At 64.8% G+C, this 16,238-nt stretch overlaps 3 protein-coding genes across 3 annotated transcripts; 2 read left to right on the top strand and 1 right to left on the bottom strand.

Annotated features, from left to right (window-relative positions):
- Nucleotides 1-4,757: 4,757 nt before the first annotated feature.
- On the bottom strand, nt 4,758-6,061 carry EMIHUDRAFT_200410 (alpha-tubulin; the record flags this gene model as incomplete). The annotated part of the gene is made up of 3 exons (XM_005790396.1): nt 4,758-5,050; nt 5,176-5,916; nt 6,043-6,061. The coding sequence occupies 3 exons, from the start codon at nt 6,059-6,061 to the stop codon at nt 4,758-4,760; spliced, it is 1,053 nt and encodes a 350-aa protein (XP_005790453.1).
- A 5,542-nt stretch (nt 6,062-11,603) lies between these two features.
- On the top strand, nt 11,604-13,294 carry EMIHUDRAFT_62849 (hypothetical protein; the record flags this gene model as incomplete). Its single annotated transcript, XM_005790395.1, has 2 exons — nt 11,604-12,401; nt 12,476-13,294. 2 exons carry the CDS (start codon nt 11,604-11,606, stop codon nt 13,292-13,294), a joined length of 1,617 nt encoding a protein of 538 aa, XP_005790452.1.
- Nucleotides 13,295-14,725: 1,431 nt separating this feature from the next.
- EMIHUDRAFT_200406 (hypothetical protein) lies at nt 14,726-15,985 on the top strand (the record flags this gene model as incomplete). The annotated part of the gene is made up of 4 exons (XM_005790394.1): nt 14,726-14,764; nt 14,832-14,897; nt 15,063-15,813; nt 15,963-15,985. The coding sequence occupies 4 exons, from the start codon at nt 14,726-14,728 to the stop codon at nt 15,983-15,985; spliced, it is 879 nt and encodes a 292-aa protein (XP_005790451.1).
- Nucleotides 15,986-16,238: the final 253 nt, after the last annotated feature.

The following is a 16,238-nucleotide window of genomic DNA, read 5'->3' as shown; positions in this document are numbered from 1 at the left end:
GGGGGGGGGGCAGTGTTTTTGGGGAGGTTTTTTTAAAAAAGCCCGGCCCTGGGCCCCTTTAGGGGGGGGGGGGGGGGGCCACAAATCCTTCCAAAGGTTTTGGGGCCCGCGGATTGGGAAAAATTTCATTTGGGGGAAAGGGGGTTAGAAGGGGGGGGGACCCGGGAGGGGGTTCCCCCCTTTTTTTTTTCCCCTGGGGGGCCTTTTTCCCCCTTTCTTTCCCCACCACCCCTCAAAACCCTTCTTTCCCCCCCCCGAAGGGCCCTGGGGGGGGGTGGAACCTTCCCCAACCCCCCCATTTGGGGGGGGGGGGAAAAAAGGCCCCCCCCCCCCTTGGGGTTTTGGGGGGGGGCCCGAAAAAAAAAAGGAGTGCCCCCCCCCCCCCCCCCCCCCCCCCCGCTGAGATAAGAGGGGCCGGCGGGGACGGAGGAGGAGAGGTCGTGACTGTAGGACGACCGGCAAGACATCGTCGACCAGGTCCGGGCAAAGTATGCGGCGCGCGGCCGCCCGACCGGACACCGCCCGCCTTCGACACCGCCCCCTCACTCTCGGCGCTTGTTGGGCCTCCGCAGGTGCCCGACGTCATCCGCGAAGCCGCGCTGCAGGGCGAGGCGGAGGAAGCGGCCGCCGCCGCCGCGCCGGTTGCCTTCCACAAGCGAAAGAGCAAGGGCAGCTTCCGCAAGAAGGGCTGAGGCGGGGGCGATGCGAGGGTCAGAAGAGGGCACACACGGTGGTCACAGGCTTGGATCGATGGCGGCGGCCGGCTCTGCTGTTGTTCTTGCTGAGCTGACGCGGTCGCATGTACCGACTCTCTGCACTCTGGAGTTGTGCACGCAGCATGGCTCCTTGATGACTGTGTATACACGTCAGTAGAAAGACGCGGACGATATGTCACACTGTCCTCGGCAGCAAAAGTGTGACGTGAGACGTGTGAAGATATAGAGTACCCCCCCCCATCATTTACATTTTACACGAAAAACGAGAGTCGCCCGTCCCGCGCCGGCGGCGGCCGCGCCCCGGGCCGAGGTGCACCGTGTTGCGCGCGTGTGCAGCGCGCTGCACAGGTGAATACATGAACACATGACGAGGCAAGCACGACTGACCGCGCGGACGCCGATACTGAACAGGGCCGTAGCATCAACCCTCCTGGCGGGTGGGCGGGCGGGAGGGGGGGGGGTCCTACTTGTCCTTACACTTCTTCTTCTTCCACTTGCAGTAGCTCGCGTCCTCGCACTCCTCCTTGTCCTCAAACGTGGAGCATTCGGGCTCCTCCTCGTCGTCATCGTCATCGTCCTGATTGCCGTCCTTACACTGCTGCTTCTTCTTCTTCCACTTGCAGTAGTCTGCATCCTCGCACTCCTCCCTGTCCTCTAACGTGGAGCATTCGGGCTCCTCCTCGTCGTCATCGTCATCGTCCTGATTGCCGTCCTTACACTGCTGCTTCTTCTTCTTCCACTTGCAGTAGTCTGCATCCTCGCACTCCTCCCTGTCCTCTAACGTGGAGCATTCGGGCTCCTCCTCCTCCTCCCCGTCCTCCTCATCATCGTCATCGCCGCCGCCGCCGCCGCCTCCTCCTCCGCCCTCGTCGTCGTCCTTGGCGGCAAAGCTGCGCACCGTCCAGCACATGCCGCCGTTCGTGACCGGGTCGGGCTTGAGAGGATGGGCGTCGCACGTGGGGTTGAAATCAACGCTGTGCTCCTCGTTCGCGTCGCGGCAAGTAGACACCTCGTCCCCGCTGACGGGCTTGCGGTAGTCACAGCGGTTGACGACACCGTGCATCGGCTCACCCCACCTACAAGGCGGGCGCAACTTAGAGACGCGGGAGGGTTGCGGAGGCGGTGCGGTGAAGTGCGTCGCTGACCCGCAGCAGCAGTTCAGCGTGCCTGTATAGCCTCGGAAGTGGTGATCGCGCACCCACCAGCCGTAAGTGCTGTCGTCGTCCGAGCCATGACAGTGGCCGTCCGTGTCGAGCTCGTCCGCGTTTGGCGTGGCACAGTTCGCAAAGTTGCAGTCGCCATAGCTGCAGTCCCCCCAACCGGGCTGCGGCATGATGCGACAGAACCAGCCCTGCCCGCCGCAGTCGATCGGTCCATCAAGATAGGCGGCCTTGATACCCTTGACAGCGCACGCTCCGGCAAGGGCGCCAGGGCAGGCGCCGTCTGCCGGCAGGATGGGCTCGGCGGGCGTGTTGTCGTGGTAGCGGACGTTTGCGCCAAAGTTATCCAGGTCGTCTGCCCATGGTGGTCCAGCGTCGTCTGCGCACTGCTGCGATGGGCCCTCCGGGCTTTGGCACCACCCGTCGCTGTTGCATCCGGAGGCGGTCGCGGGGGAGGGTGGCGGCAAGGAGGATGCCGGCGGTGGCGGCGCTGGGGGTGGCTTCGTCGGCACTGGCACACAGCACCTGGAGCAGAGCTGGGAGCAGGAGGGCAGCATGCACGCGGAGGGCTGGCAGATGAAGTCGCACACCTCCGATGGACACGTGAGGGCTGGCGGCCCGACGCCGGCGAGCGGCAGCAGCGCTGACATGTCGCCGTGCCGGTCACAGTAGTAGCGGAGAGAGCCGTTGTACGAGGGCGGCACAGTGAAGGTGACGGTCCCGCTGCTGCCGACGAGCGGGAACGCTCCCTCCTACGGGGGAGGTTGGGAGTCTTGGGAGTCTGCGTGTGCGTCCGGCGAGGAGTCGCAGCGGCTCCCCTGGCACCTGCAGAAAGGGCGTTGGGAGCGGCTCCGGGACGATGCCCCACGCCACTGCGATGACAAAGGGGTGGTTGGCGGCAATGCCCGCCGCTTCGAAGGTGTACGTCATGCCCGGCTCGAGGGGCTCGAGCGCGGGCGAAAAGTCGTAGTACGGGGAGATGAAGCTCCCTCCCGAGATGACATATGTCTTGGAGCCGGGCGAGGGCGAGGGCGACGGAGATGGCGACCCCTCCCCAGGCAAAATGTTGGGGTAGGGTGGCGGCATCTCGGCCGCCGTGAGCGGCAGTGCCATATAGTCACCAAAGAACTCGACCGACCAGCACTCTTCGCCACCGCTGTAGAGCGGATCCTGCTTCTCCTCCCCCTCGCACCACCCCAGATCGATCTCCTGTTCGGGCCGCCCGTCGGTGCCCGCGTCCATCCGGTTGACCACACCGGTCGCGGAGAACGGGTTGCAACAGCAGTGCAGGGTGCCCGAGTAGGCACGGAACCTATCATAGGCACGGACGGCCACTGTCATGGCTCGGACGACGACAGCACTTACGGCTGGTGGGTGCGCGATCACCAGTGGTCCTGGAGCCACCCGCTCCCCAGGCCAGATTCGGCGGTGTAGGTGGCGTCGCGGCGGAAGCCGTGGGCGTGGCCTATCTCGCCCTCCGGCAGGAGATTGCCCTGCGCAGCGAGGAGGGGGTCGAACGTCAAGCACCCGTCAATCCACGCGGCTGGCACAGAGAGCTCAGGTATCATGTGTGGCACTACGTAGCTAAGGGGCACGAACTCCGCACCGTCGTCCCGTTGCAGTAGAAGAAGTTAGGGTCGCTAAACTCGCCGCAGGCGCTCCCGAAATCGCCGCATGGCGTTGGGAAGTTGTCCTTCGGCATGGGAGGAGGAGTGGGAGCGGTGAGGAGCAGAGGGAGTGGCCGGGAGGCGTGCAAGGCGGGTAGCGGCCTTCGGCATGATGCGGCACCACGCGCCCTGGCCGCCGCAAGCGATGGGCCCCTCAAGGTGAGCCGCCTTGACGCCTGAGGCAGAAGCAACTCACTACCATGTGACTTTCGCAGTTCTACGCCTTTAAGCTAGGCCGCCAGTTCGCGCACCCTTCGAGGCACACGCCGCCTTGAGCGGCGCCGGGCAGTCGTCTGTGCTGGTGATGTCTCTGCCGTCTGAGTGCATCGGCCGAGCAGGTGATTGTTCAAACGCGTCAGCGAAGGACTTCCCTTCCCAATGAACGGGCCAGTCGTAGTCACGCCCGCCGTAGGCAAGACGGCGTCGGGCACCTTGCACGGAGATGGCCGCGATGGCTGGGATGGCGATTGCGATGATCGTCGACGCTAAGCGTGGCATATTAGCAAGGTGCAAATCCGTTCGTTTCAGCCGACAGACCGGCCGAATTGCGAGCACCTGAACATGTCGGGTCGGGTCCGTAAAATTGGGCTGTCCTGGAACACAACATCCAGAAAACAACCCTCGAGCCGTGACTGCGACTCCCTTTCCCACCGCCTCCTACCGGATGGTCATGTTTGTATAAGCAACTTAACTTCAACGAAAAATAGCATCCAATATATCTGAGGAGAGATGTCCTGGAGCGGCCTGTAAAGAAAGAAAGAGAGAAAACAGACAACCCAAGGGAGGGATGGGAGCGGCCTGTACGTGGTCGACGTGCGTGCCGTTCTTTCTTTCTCCCCGTCAGCCCCCGCCACCCACATAACGCATAATTGCTAATCGACCAATGACGAATGAGCACGATTTTTTCGTGAAATACTTAATTGAACTTGTTTGGCTATCAAAATCGTAAGCATCGTGAAGAGTCCAGATCCACGTTGTAGTTTTGGGACAAAAAAGCTCCGTGATCCACCCTTCCCACCGCAAACTCCAACCAACAAATAATACCAACACACATATTGCAAACGGCCCTCTGGGCCCGCTGGGCGCGCCGCCAGGGCTTCCATTCGGTGTGGCCCACAGCGCAGACGCAAGCCATTCGACACCACCCACCCCTCCCCATCCGCCGGGCTTCCGGGCAGTGCAGGCCCGGCCACGACGCCGCACCAGGAGCGCGTCTAGTACTCCTCTCCCTCCTCCTCGCCCTCGCCCTCAGCCGACTCTGCACCGACCTCCTCGTAGTCCTTCTCCAGTGCGGCCATGTCCTCGCGCGCCTCGGAGAACTCGCCCTCCTCCATGCCCTCGCCGACGTACCAGTGCACAAAGGCGCGCTTGGCGTACATGAGGTCGAACTTGTGGTCGATGCGCGAGTAGAGCTCGGCGATGCACGTCGAGTTGGACATCATCGTGACGGCGCGCATCACCTTGGCGAGGTCGCCGCCCGGCACGACCGTGGGCGGCTGGTAGTTGACTGCGCGGGGAGGGAGGGGGGGAGGCGGCACGTGAGAGCGGCTCCGGCTAGGGAGGCGAGGGATAAACGGCTCGGCGGGGAGGGGGATGCGCGCGCTGGGTTGGAGGCGGGGAGCGGCAACTCACTGCCGCACTTGAAGCCAGTCGGGCACCAGTCGACGAACTGGACCGTGCGCTTCGTCTTTATGGTCGCCACGGCGGAGTTGACGTCCTTGGGCACCACGTCGCCGCGGTACATGAGGCAGCACGCCATGTACTTGCCGTGGCGCGGGTCGACCTTGACGAGCATCGAGGCGGGCTCGAAGACGGCATTGGTGATCTCGGAGACGGAGAGCTGCTCGTGGTACGCCTTCTCGGCCGAGATGATGGGCGCGAAGGAGGCGATGGCCAGGTGGATGCGCGGGTAAGGCACCAGGTTCGTCTGGAACTCGGTCAGGTCGACGTTGAGCGCGCCGTCGAAGCGGAGCGAGGCGGTCATGGACGAGATGATCTGGGCGGTGAGGCGGTTAAGGTTGGTGTACGTCGGGCGCTCGACGTCGAGGTTGCGGCGGCAGATGTCGTACAGCGCCTCGTTGTCGACCATGAATGTGACGTCCGTGTGCTCGAGCAGCGTGTGCGTCGAGAGGACGCAGTTGTACGGCTCGACGACGGCGGTCGAGACCTGCGGCGCCGGGTAGATGGTGAAGGAGACCTTGGACTTGCGGCCGTAGTCGACCGAGAGCCGCTCGAGGAGGAGGGCGCCCAGGCCGGAGCCGGTGCCGCCGCCCATGGCGTTGAAGGCGAAGAAGCCCTGCAGGCCGGTGCAGTTGTCGGCGAGCTTGCGGATGCGGTCGAGGACCAGGTCGACGATCTCTTTGCCGACGGTGTCTGCGCGGCCGGAAGGGGGCGGTGAGGAAGTGGAAAGTCAATGATGCGCGCGCGCGAGGGCGGTTAGGGGGCAGGGCGTCGCGGGGGCGGGGCGGGCGCGTAGGGGGAGGGGGTCGGCGTCCACACGAGTGACGAGAGGGTCCATCCAAGCACCAAGGGGTTTGGTATAGGTAGGGAGGAACAGAAGGGGTTGATGCAGGCCTGGCGAGGTAGGTACTCCCACGCCTCTCGGGGTTTTTTGTCTGGCCGAGTCAACCCTGCGAGCCGTCTTATTACCAGGTTGCAAAACCTTAGTCTCGCACTGGTGCTGTGAACGCCGCTGGTTGGCGTCGGTTGCGCAGCACCCCGTCCTCATCCAGGTTGTTGGTTGCTGCCCCAGGTCCCGCACTATGTAGTGCAATGCCCCGTTCCCTGGTCATGCTTGTTCGGGTACGTGTTTCGCCCGTCCCTGCCTGTGTCCGTCCACGTCGCCCGTCGGCAAAGCCGACGACCTATGGTGCAATACACGCCGCTGGTTGGGGAGGACGCGCCGCTCGATGCTGCGACGGCGCTGGCGATGCGGCTTCCTGCACGCGGTCCCGGCGGGCAGGCGTGGCCCACAGCTCTTCGGCTCGCTCCGCTCGCCGGCGAGTTGGTTGGTTGCTGGCAGCACCCCAGCACCGGGGGGTCCTGAGAGCTGCTGGTTGCCGCTCTGTTCACAGCACAGTGCGAGACTGCTCATGAGCTGTTCCCACACAGCAGGCTAGAAGTACCTCGCCCGATGCAGGCCGCTGCCGTTCTTCGATGTCCCACACCTTTAGCGCTCCCGCGCCACTCGAGCTGGCTTCCCTCCCGGTGGAGCTCCTCTTCAAGGTGCTCCTCAGCCTGCGGGCGGACGGCCTGGCGCGCGCTTCACGAGTCTGCCGCGCGTGGCAGGGCTTGGTGGTAACAGCGGCTCGCGAACGGCTCCTAGCGCTCAGAGGTCCTGCTGCGGCCGGCACTACTCCGCACGGGCCGAGCCTGCTTTGCTCTCTCTCAGCCGCCGAGGATCTGACGCGCCGTATCGGAAGGCGGGCCGACGGCAACGGCAAGCAGCCCTGGCGCGGCCAGACCTGGCGCGATGAGTGGGTGAAGATACGGCGGGAGGAGCTTGTGCTGCAGGGCAACGAGCTCGAGGACATTGTCGTGGAGACACCAGAGACCACCCTCCCTCGTTTTCGCCAGGAGGTCGAGTGGCTGGTTCAGTCTGGTTGGGAGGGTTGCGACGCCAAAGCCTACACCCTCCTCGTCTACATGGGCCGCGGCGCGCTCGGCGCGGCTCTGCGAGTGGGCTCGCGTAGGTACGCCGCAAGCACGCACGCGCTGACCGGCCTGCTGCTTTCCCGTGCGGGCCAAGGTGAGCTGCCCCCCACCTGCTTTTGTAACCTGAGCGGCCGCTGGGGCCTTTCCGAGGAGGACCCGGCGTGGGGCGCCCTCTCCGCCGCTGGGGCGGCGCCGGGCGCAAGCTTCATTGCCACCACCGTCTCCGGCGGCCTCGTCGCAAACGACCACACCTTTGCTGATGGGCGCGGCCTTCGGATCCCGATCTTTTGCGCGCACGGCGTTGAGTACCAGCTGCAGGACGCGGCGGTGGTGGCGTTCGTGAGCCGCCCGCCCAGCCGCGAGGGCTGGCACGCGCTTGTGCAGACGACACCGACGGGCTTTAGTCTCCCGCCCCTCGCGCGCGTAACGCTCGTGAGCGTGTCAGAGGCGGGAGAGTGGGCCGCCAACGGGCACCGTGTTTGCCAGCGCTGCTACACGGTGAGCGTCAGCTATGCGTGAATCTCGAGCAGCGCACGTAGCGCCCTAGCTCTGCGCCAAAGTGCACACGGCGGCGAATAGGTGAGCACAAGAAAAAAGGGTTTATAGAAATGAAGTGTGCCAAAACCGCAGGCCCGTGGCTTGACGACGGTGTTCAGGCGGGCCCTCTGCCTCTCAGTCTCTCCTCCCTCTCCTCAGGCTCTCACGTCTCAGCGCTTCTATCTCTCTAGCTCCCCTCAGCCCTCAGCCCCTCACCCCTGCGCCCCTCTACAAACAGCTTCGAAAGTGTCTCCTCCCAGTGATCCGCCACCATGTAGTCGCCAAGGTACCCAAACAGATTCACCTGGCCCGGGGTGTACGCGTCGATCTTGCACCCGTCGCACGCGCTGAGATTTTGCCCCGCAATCTTGAGATGCGGGAAAGTGTTGTAGCGGTCATTGCTCAGGATCTCCTTGCCAACCTGTGCCGCCCACGAGCCTTCCCCCCACGCGCGGGTGGTGAGAGTGGCGCGACTGGGATGGCTTGGGTGGGACGGGGCGGTGGCCGGCGTGCCTTCGACGTATTCGGTGGCGTCGTCCCACTCCAGGTATGATCCGGTGGCGTCGCCATGGTACGACCCGTTCGCTCCAGGCAGTGAGTAGTAGAAGACAGTCAGCGACACCTTGTTGACGGTGCCATCGGGAAGCGAGGAGGTGGTGCCGTAGAAGGGGTTGTCGATGACTTGCACCGCATCAATGGTCGCCACGAGCGGCCGGCCCTCCTCGTAGAGCTGCGTGAACCGCTCGAGGAGCTCCACCAGCCTACATGGAGTGCAGTGGCACACATTTCAGGACTGTAAGAGCGAGGTCAAGACGCGCCGAAGCTTGGCGCCGTAGAGATTCAAAGATCTGGTTTGCGGAGTAGCTTCCGATCCCAAAGGCCGCGTCGTGGAAGGCGCCTACACCCGAGGTACCGTACTCACACCGCTCGACTCATTACACAGCCTCCTCGAGGAGGCGGCACCCGTCTGGAGGTCCGTGTCGTAGACGCCAAAGAGGGCCGACAGAAAGGGGTCCAACGCCGTCTTGTGAAAGCCGTCAATCCGCAACGCGCGGACGTAGTCACCCAAGCTCTCGTGCACAGCCTGCCGCTGCTCGGCGTGAGCTGCCGATATCTCTAATGAAGGGCGTCCACTCTTCTCCTCGCTGCTCGACAAGGCCTTGATGTTTGCCTTGGCCTTGTCCAGGACGAATCCGGGCGGTGGCCGAAAGGGATGCTGCGCAGTGATCATGCAAATCACTTTGGTCGCGCCGCTGGCGACGGCGGCGCACACCCCCGTGCTGTCCTATTCTCACGACCCTCTCTCTGACATCTAGCGTCGCTCTGTCGCCCTTCCGATGCACGCGCGCCATGATGCCCCCGTCACCTAGGTCACAGATGGCCTCGGTGCGCACGTCGCCGTCAGCAGTGTCGACCGAGCTAGTAGTGCGCATCTTCACCCTGCCGGTGAGCAAGCCGAGGACGCTGTTGACGGCGCTGTTGATGCAGTCTCCTAGGCATGAACCGGCGCATGGGATGGCGTCGGTAAGCGGCTGCAGCGGGTTCTGGCCCTGCTGGAGGAAATTGGAGCTGAAGCCCGCCAACGCCTCGAGGGTGAGCCGATCCTACAACGACACACGCCAACCGCAGTCCTTTCGAGCGGAGGTAGCGCGGCCCGCGTGGGGGCGTGTGTCCGTCGAAGGCGGAGCGAGGCAGCAGCGCTCGAGCGAGAAGAGCGGCCGGCGGTAAGGCACAACAAAGTCGGTCGGCTTCGCAGACGGCGAGTCGACCCTCAGCGGCGGTGGAGGTTTGCATCCATACATAAAAGCCTGGCAGTGTGGGTAGCTCATCTTGCCGGGACCCATCTTGGTGGCTGGGTCAACGGCTTTGTAGCCACTCCGGGTGAGAGACGTGCTCGACCACCAGGGCACCAATGACACGCCGTTGTGCTTCTCACGCGCCGAGATTGTGGTCGGTAGCCCGCCTTTGGCGCCCTCGCCCTGCATCTCCTGCAGTTGTTTTTGGCCGTTGCGGTAGCTCAGGTCACTCGGACTGAGCATCACAAAGACGCCGACCGGATCGGGGCCGCTTGCGGTGCCTTCCGGGTTCGCCATCGACCGTGCGCCCTGGCGTGGGTAGATGAAGTCGCCCTGCGCAAAGCGGTCTGGGTGCTGGGCGACCAGCGCCTCCGCGTCCGCCTGGCTCGGTGCAAAGAACTTTCCGCCCGGGACGCCGTATCTATACACAGGCTCACCTCGAGTCGGTGCAGACAGTGGCGGTCGGGGGCAACCAGCGCGGCGCAGAGCTCACCGCGAGAGGAAGGAGCGCTGGATGGACTGCACCCAGAGCTTGTGGCAGGAGATGGAGCCGAGACCGAGGCGCGAAAGCCCCTGCCCAAAGCAATACAGCGGGAGGCAAAAGATCTCGCGCACGCCAAAGTTGTAGACGGCCGAGTATCCGAGGGTCTCCTTTGGGATGCTGTCGAGCTGCTCCTCCGCCTTCCATACCGCCGGCGTATCCGACCGAGCCGTGTCGAGGAGTGCGGCGGAAGCCTCCTCCTCCGAGTCGGCGTCGGCGCTGCCGTAGAGGTAGATTGCGGTGGCCCAGAAGCCGCCGCTCACGCCCACGATGGAGTCGCATTGGTTGAGCGCTCCCTTTTTGGAAAGCCCACGAAGCAGCCCGTACGCTCCGCTCAGCGCCAGGTTGCCTCCACCGTTGAGGCAGAGGGTCACCCCCGCAGAGCTCTCGCGTGCCGCCTCGCCCGCCGCCCCGCCCGTCGCGGCGGGCAACCCGCGGCCTCGCACCGCGCCCACCCTCTCCTTGGCGAGCTTCCTCCGCCGCCCCTCGACGTAGGAAGTGGAGGGCCGATTGCAGACCGGCGTGGCTAGCATCGCGGTCGTGTGTGTGCTTGTTACGTGAAAACCCGCTGGGACCCGGACGCCAGCACACACGGCTAGATGGTCGTGTGCACAAAACGGCGCCGCTACTTTTGATCGTACTCGCGAACGCTTGTAATAATTGTGCCGCGTCCCGTGCCCCCGAGTTCATTTTATATAATAATTGTTTCATATGTCTCTGCTTTGCCAACCAATCCCCCCTCCTCCCCCGGGGGACGTACGCCTGGAAACTCGATGAAACGGCCGCGTCGCGCGTTGCCGAGCTCTGCAAACATGGCGGTGGTACTCGCGCTCACTAGAGAGAACGTACGCTCGGTCGACGCGCTCGATGCGCTCGCACGCGAAGAGTGCAGCCGCTCCGACGCAGTTGCACGCGTCGACGCAGAGCTTGCGGCTTGCGGCAGCCGAGCTCCCGGTACGGCTCACGCCCTGCCGCCGGACGTCGGCTTTGGGCAGGCGAGCGCAGCACGGTGGGAGCAAGTGCACGCGCTCGAGAGGCAGTATTCGCGGCTCGCCGCCCTGCCTGCGGCAGAGGCCGCTGCCTTCCTCGTCGGTCGGCCCGAGGCCTCGGCGGCGACGCTACAGCGTGCGTCGCGGTCGTCCCACTCTCGTCGTTCTCCCTCCTGTCGCGTCTTCCTCTGTCGCGTCGCTCTCCTCTGCCTCGTCCTGCGACGCCGCCGCCGCCTGCCGATCCTTGCTCTCACGGCTTCAGCCCGCCTTTCGGCGCAACTCTGCCCTCCTCGCGGACACACACACACACGCGGAAACAAACCTACCAAAAAAAAGAAGTGCGGCAGCAGCAGCGTGCGCGGACTCTCCGCGCGCCACCGCCGCCGCCACCGCTGCCCGACGAAAATGCGCGCCCTTCGCGTGCTGTCCGTGCTGCACGGCGCGGCGATCACCAGCGCGGCGCTCACGCGACTTGCTGCCGTACGCGGCAGCGCATCAGCGCGCATGCTGGCCACGGCGACTCGCACCGCCGCCGACGTGGAGATGCTGCGGTTTGCAGACCTCGAGATCTCGTCGTCGCTGCGAGGCAACATCGCGGCACTCGGCCACGAGTTCGCGACACCTGTGCAGAGCGCTTCGATGCCGCCGCTGCTGGCTGGGGAAGATGTTGTCGCCAAGGCCCGCACCGGGACGGGAAAGACACTTGCCTTTCTCGTCCCGACGCTCCACCGACTGAGCACGTCCGAGCGACCTCAGGGCCAGATTCGGGCACTGGTGCTGAGCCCGACGCGAGAGCTCGCGGCTCAGATCGCCGAGGCCGCCGCCAGCCTGGTGCCGGGTAGCGGGCTCAAGGCTGTGTGCATATTCGGCGGCACGCCCATGAAGCGAGACCTCAACCGGCTCGGTGGTGAGGTCGATTTGCTCGTGGCCACACCGGGTCGGCTCAAGGACCACATGGAGAACGAGGGACTCGCGACGCGGCTGCGCGGGCTGCAGACGCTGATCCTCGACGAAGGCGACCGGCTGCTCGATCAGGGCTTTGCGAGGGAGATTGGACAGATCGTGGCCAAGCTGCCGAGCGAGCGTCAGTCGCTCTGCTTCTCGGCGACGATGCCTGCGGAGCTCTCGGCCGTCCTCGGCCAGACTCTCAAACGCGGGCACAGGGTCATCGACTGCGTGGGCGCGGCGGCCGACTCGGAGACGGCGTCCAAGGTGGCGCAGAGCTACCTCGCCGCCGAGATGAACGCCGTGCCTGCCCTCGCCGCCCTCGCCGCACGCCGCGCCCTCGCGGACGCCGCGGGCAGCGGCAAGATCGTCGTCTTCTGCCCCACCGCCAACCAGGTGCAGTTCGTCTCGAGGCGTTTCGCGGCGATGCGCTTTGAACAGCGTCTCTTCACAGCGGGCCCTGTGAGCAGGCGCAGTTCGTCTCAGAGCTCTTCACAGCGATGGGCGTGAGCAACGCGCCGCTGCACTCGCGCAAGTCGCAGGCGTACCGCACGCGCGTCTCCAACGAGTTCCGAGACTGCCGCGAGGGCGTGCTCGTCGCGAGCGACGTGGCCGCGCGGGGCGTCGACTACCCCGACGTGACCCTCGTGCTGCAGCTCGGCGCGCCCGACAGCCGGGAGCAGTACGTGCACCGCACGGGGCGGACGGGGCGCGCAGGCAAGTCGGGCCAGGCGCTGCTGTTGTTGTCGGAGTGGGAGGAGCGCGCGACGATGGGCATGCTGGCAGGGCTGCCCATAACCGAAGCGAGCCCGTCGGCAGCGGCCGTCGGCGCGGCGCGCGACGAGGCGTGCGGTGCGGTCGAGGCGGTCGACGTGGGGACGCGCGAGAAGGCGTACCAGGCGTGGCTCGGTTACTACAAGCAGAAGATGAAGGCGATGCGGTGGGACGCGCGCACCCTCGTCGCCACCGCCAACGCGTTTGCCCTCGGCGCTCTCGGCTTGCCCGAGGTGCCCACGCTCCAAGCCAAGACGGTCGGCATGATGGGCCTGCGCGGCACACCGGGTCTAGTCGTCGCAAAAGGCCCCAGCGGGCGCGGTGGCGGCGGCGGCGGCGGCAACCGCGGTGGCGCCATGGGCGGCGGCAGAGGCGGCGGCAGAGGTGGCGGCGGCGGCCGTGGCGCTGGCCGTGGTGGTCGAGGGATGGCGAGCCAGGCGGGTGGGGGCCGGGGCGGCGGTCGCGGCGGCGGCCGTGGCGGCCGTGGCGGCCGTGGACAGAGTCGCCACCACTGACGACACGCATCGTGCAGCTCGCCGTTGGTCCGCGCCTCAATCCGAACTGTTGTTGCGCGACCGGGACGGGGGAGAGCGTCTCTCATAACAACAGACAGCACCAACCTTCGTACACACGTTTTTCGTCAGGGGCGGGGAACCCGCAATTTGAGATGCTGAGGCATCTGAAATTGCCCGATACGACCTCCATTCTAATTTCGATTGCCTCGAGCATCCCAAGATGCATGAACCAATTCAGGAGAAGCGCGCGCATCCTGAATTGCTTCGCGCATCCTGAATTGCTTCATGCATCTTGGGATGCCTGAGGCAACCAAAGATGTCCACGACATCCCTGATTGAGCCATTACATCCTGAGATGCTGGCCGGAGGGCGCTGCATCTCAGGATGGCTGAATTGGCGTCGCCATCCCCGAGATGTGGCAAGCATTTTCAAATGGATATTTTAACACCTCAGATAAATAAGACAATCCAGAATGCGCGCGATGACCGATGTGCGACGAGGCCTAATAGTCCGCAGCGCCCCCAATGGTGCGCCGCATGGAGGGCGAGCTCTCCCTCTCCCTCTCCCTCTCCCTCTCCCTCTCCCTCTCCCTCTCCCTCTCACTCTCTCTATTCTCACTCTCCCTCTTTCTCTCCCTCTTACTCTCCCTCTCCCTCTCTCTCTTACTCTCCCTCTCCCTCTCCCTCTCCCTCTCCCTCTCCCTCTCCCTCTTACTCTGCCTCTCCCTCTCACTCTCTCTATTCTCACTCTCCCTCTTTCTCTCCCTCTTACTCTTTTTCATCCCGTTTACCTTCCCTTTTCCCTCCATTCATACCATTTTAGATATCCCACCCCACTCCTCCGGCATAACCCCCCCCCACCCCTTCCCCCTCCTCCAGGGAGGATGACAAAGCGTTCCCTCTCCTGGGGAGGCTACTCGATCCTGTAGAAGAAGGTCTCGCCCGCCACCACCCCCTCGGGGATCTCCAGCTCCAGCTCGTCACCGTCACCGTCCACGATGGTTTTACCACTCGGGCAACTCGATGAAACGGCGGACGGAAAACGCGTTCGCGGCCGGGTGACGGCGTACGAGAGGGGGGGGAGGGGGAGTCCGGATCACCTCCTCGCTGCTCGCCTCCTCGCCATCCGCCTCGGTCTCCGCCTCGCTATCCCCCGCCTCGCTCTCCTCCGCCTCGCTCTCCTCGGAGGAGTCTGGCCACGCAGCCCGGCGATCGACGGCGGGCGCGTCGCCGCAAGTCTTTGTTCTATGTTCACGCCGAAAAGTACGTCTAACGCTCCCGCTAGCTGGGGCACGCTCCCAGGCGGCTGGGGGCCGCTCCCCAGCTCGATTAGGGCGCTTTTCACGCGATTTTACGGAATTACGGATTGGAGGGGGGTGGCGGCACATAGGGGGAGGGGGAGACGCCGATCTAGGAATCAAGTTGGTGCCGGATGGCCTCTCTCGGGGTGAGCTGGGTCGGCCTCCTCCGGGTCTGCAACTCGCACGGCGGGTCCGCGTCCGGGCAAGCATCCGCGGCCCGCGGTTGTCCTTTCGCAGGGCGCGACCGACATGGAGATCTGCTGCCCACAGATCAGTGCTTTTGTCAACTATTGCTCGCCCTCTGTGCACTCGCAACGCCAGAGGCCGTGCTTGGAGAATGCGTCGCAATGCTGCTGCGCCTGTGGATTGAGCCGCGGCACAAGCTCCATCGTTGAGCTGCGGTGGCGCGCCGGCTGCTTCATGCATAGGGCATAGCTCTCCGGCGAGCGCACCGTCCCCGCCGCACAGGAGGACGAGTACCAGTACACGGTCGAGCTGGTCCTCGCCAAGAGGGAGGCTCGCGTGGCGCGCAAGGGCATCGTTGTGCAATATGCAGTCAAGTGGGACGAGTGGGACCAAACTCCGGACATGACGTGGGAGCCGCCCGAGAACCTGTCCAACGCGAAGGAGGAGGTGGTCAAGTTTGAGCGGCGGGTGGCGGCGATGCCTTCTCGCGACGCCTTCTCCGGGCCAACAGCTTCGCCTGCGTGCTGCTATGCGACATGCTGCAAGGTGGCGGACCGCGCCGATGTCGAGACCAGCCAGTGCTTCGTGTGCGCAAAGATGGTGCACCCGGCCTGCGCGACGCAGCACCTCTTCCTCGAGCCCTTCATCCAGAAGCTCGACTCCGCCAACATCTGCTTTGATTGCGCGCTTCTGGTTGCCATGGTGGAGAAGCGGACGCCGTTTGGCATCGCTGGTGCGCGACTGATGTTCGAGCCGTACTACCTCCAGCTGCGCGGCGTTGCCGCGCTCACCGAGCCCTCGCCGTTCGCCCTCGGCGCCTTCATCGCCACCGGCTCGCTCAAGCTTTTAGAGGCCGCGACTACCACCGCGCGGTCGGCCACAGCCGGCGCCAAATGCGCCAAGTGCAAGTCGGCTGCAGGCGAACTTCGCGCTTGCTCGTTTTGCAAGGCCGGCATCTACCACGACACGCCTGCGTGCCTTGGGGAGCAGCGAGGGCCGGAGCCGTCCTTCAAGCGCACAAGAGCTTCCCCTGGTGCTGCCCAAAGTGCTTCCAAAAGGGGAAGGCGGCACTATCAAGCACCTCGCTGCGCCTGCGCCGGCCCCGACCAAGAAGCGCAGCCGGCGCTGAGTCTCGCTGACCCCTCCCACCGTGTGGGCGCCCGTCTGCTGCCGGCCGTGCAGACAGCGCGTTGCGGGAGCATTAGAGAGGCCCGCCTTCGTCTTCTGGTGGTATGTGAGGAAGGTGAAGAATTCGCATTCGCCTTGCTGGTACCCGATCCCCCCACCCCCTTGCTCCCCTCCCCCCCTCGGGAGGGCCGAACTGAGGCCCCGTGGGGACCCCGCAATTCCCTTCCCGACTGTCTGTGCTGTCGCCGCTGTCTGTCTCGCGCTTCTCGACTGTCTGTGCTTGTGCGTCTTGCTTGGGTTCGGGGTGTTGTCCCATGCGGACGATTGGAG

The sequence above is a fragment of the Emiliania huxleyi genome, assembly GCF_000372725.1.
Source record: "Emiliania huxleyi CCMP1516 chromosome Unknown EMIHUscaffold_12, whole genome shotgun sequence".
Taxonomy (NCBI): Eukaryota; Haptophyta; order Isochrysidales; family Noelaerhabdaceae; genus Emiliania; species Emiliania huxleyi.
This window is presented reverse-complemented; position numbering and strand designations above follow the sequence as displayed.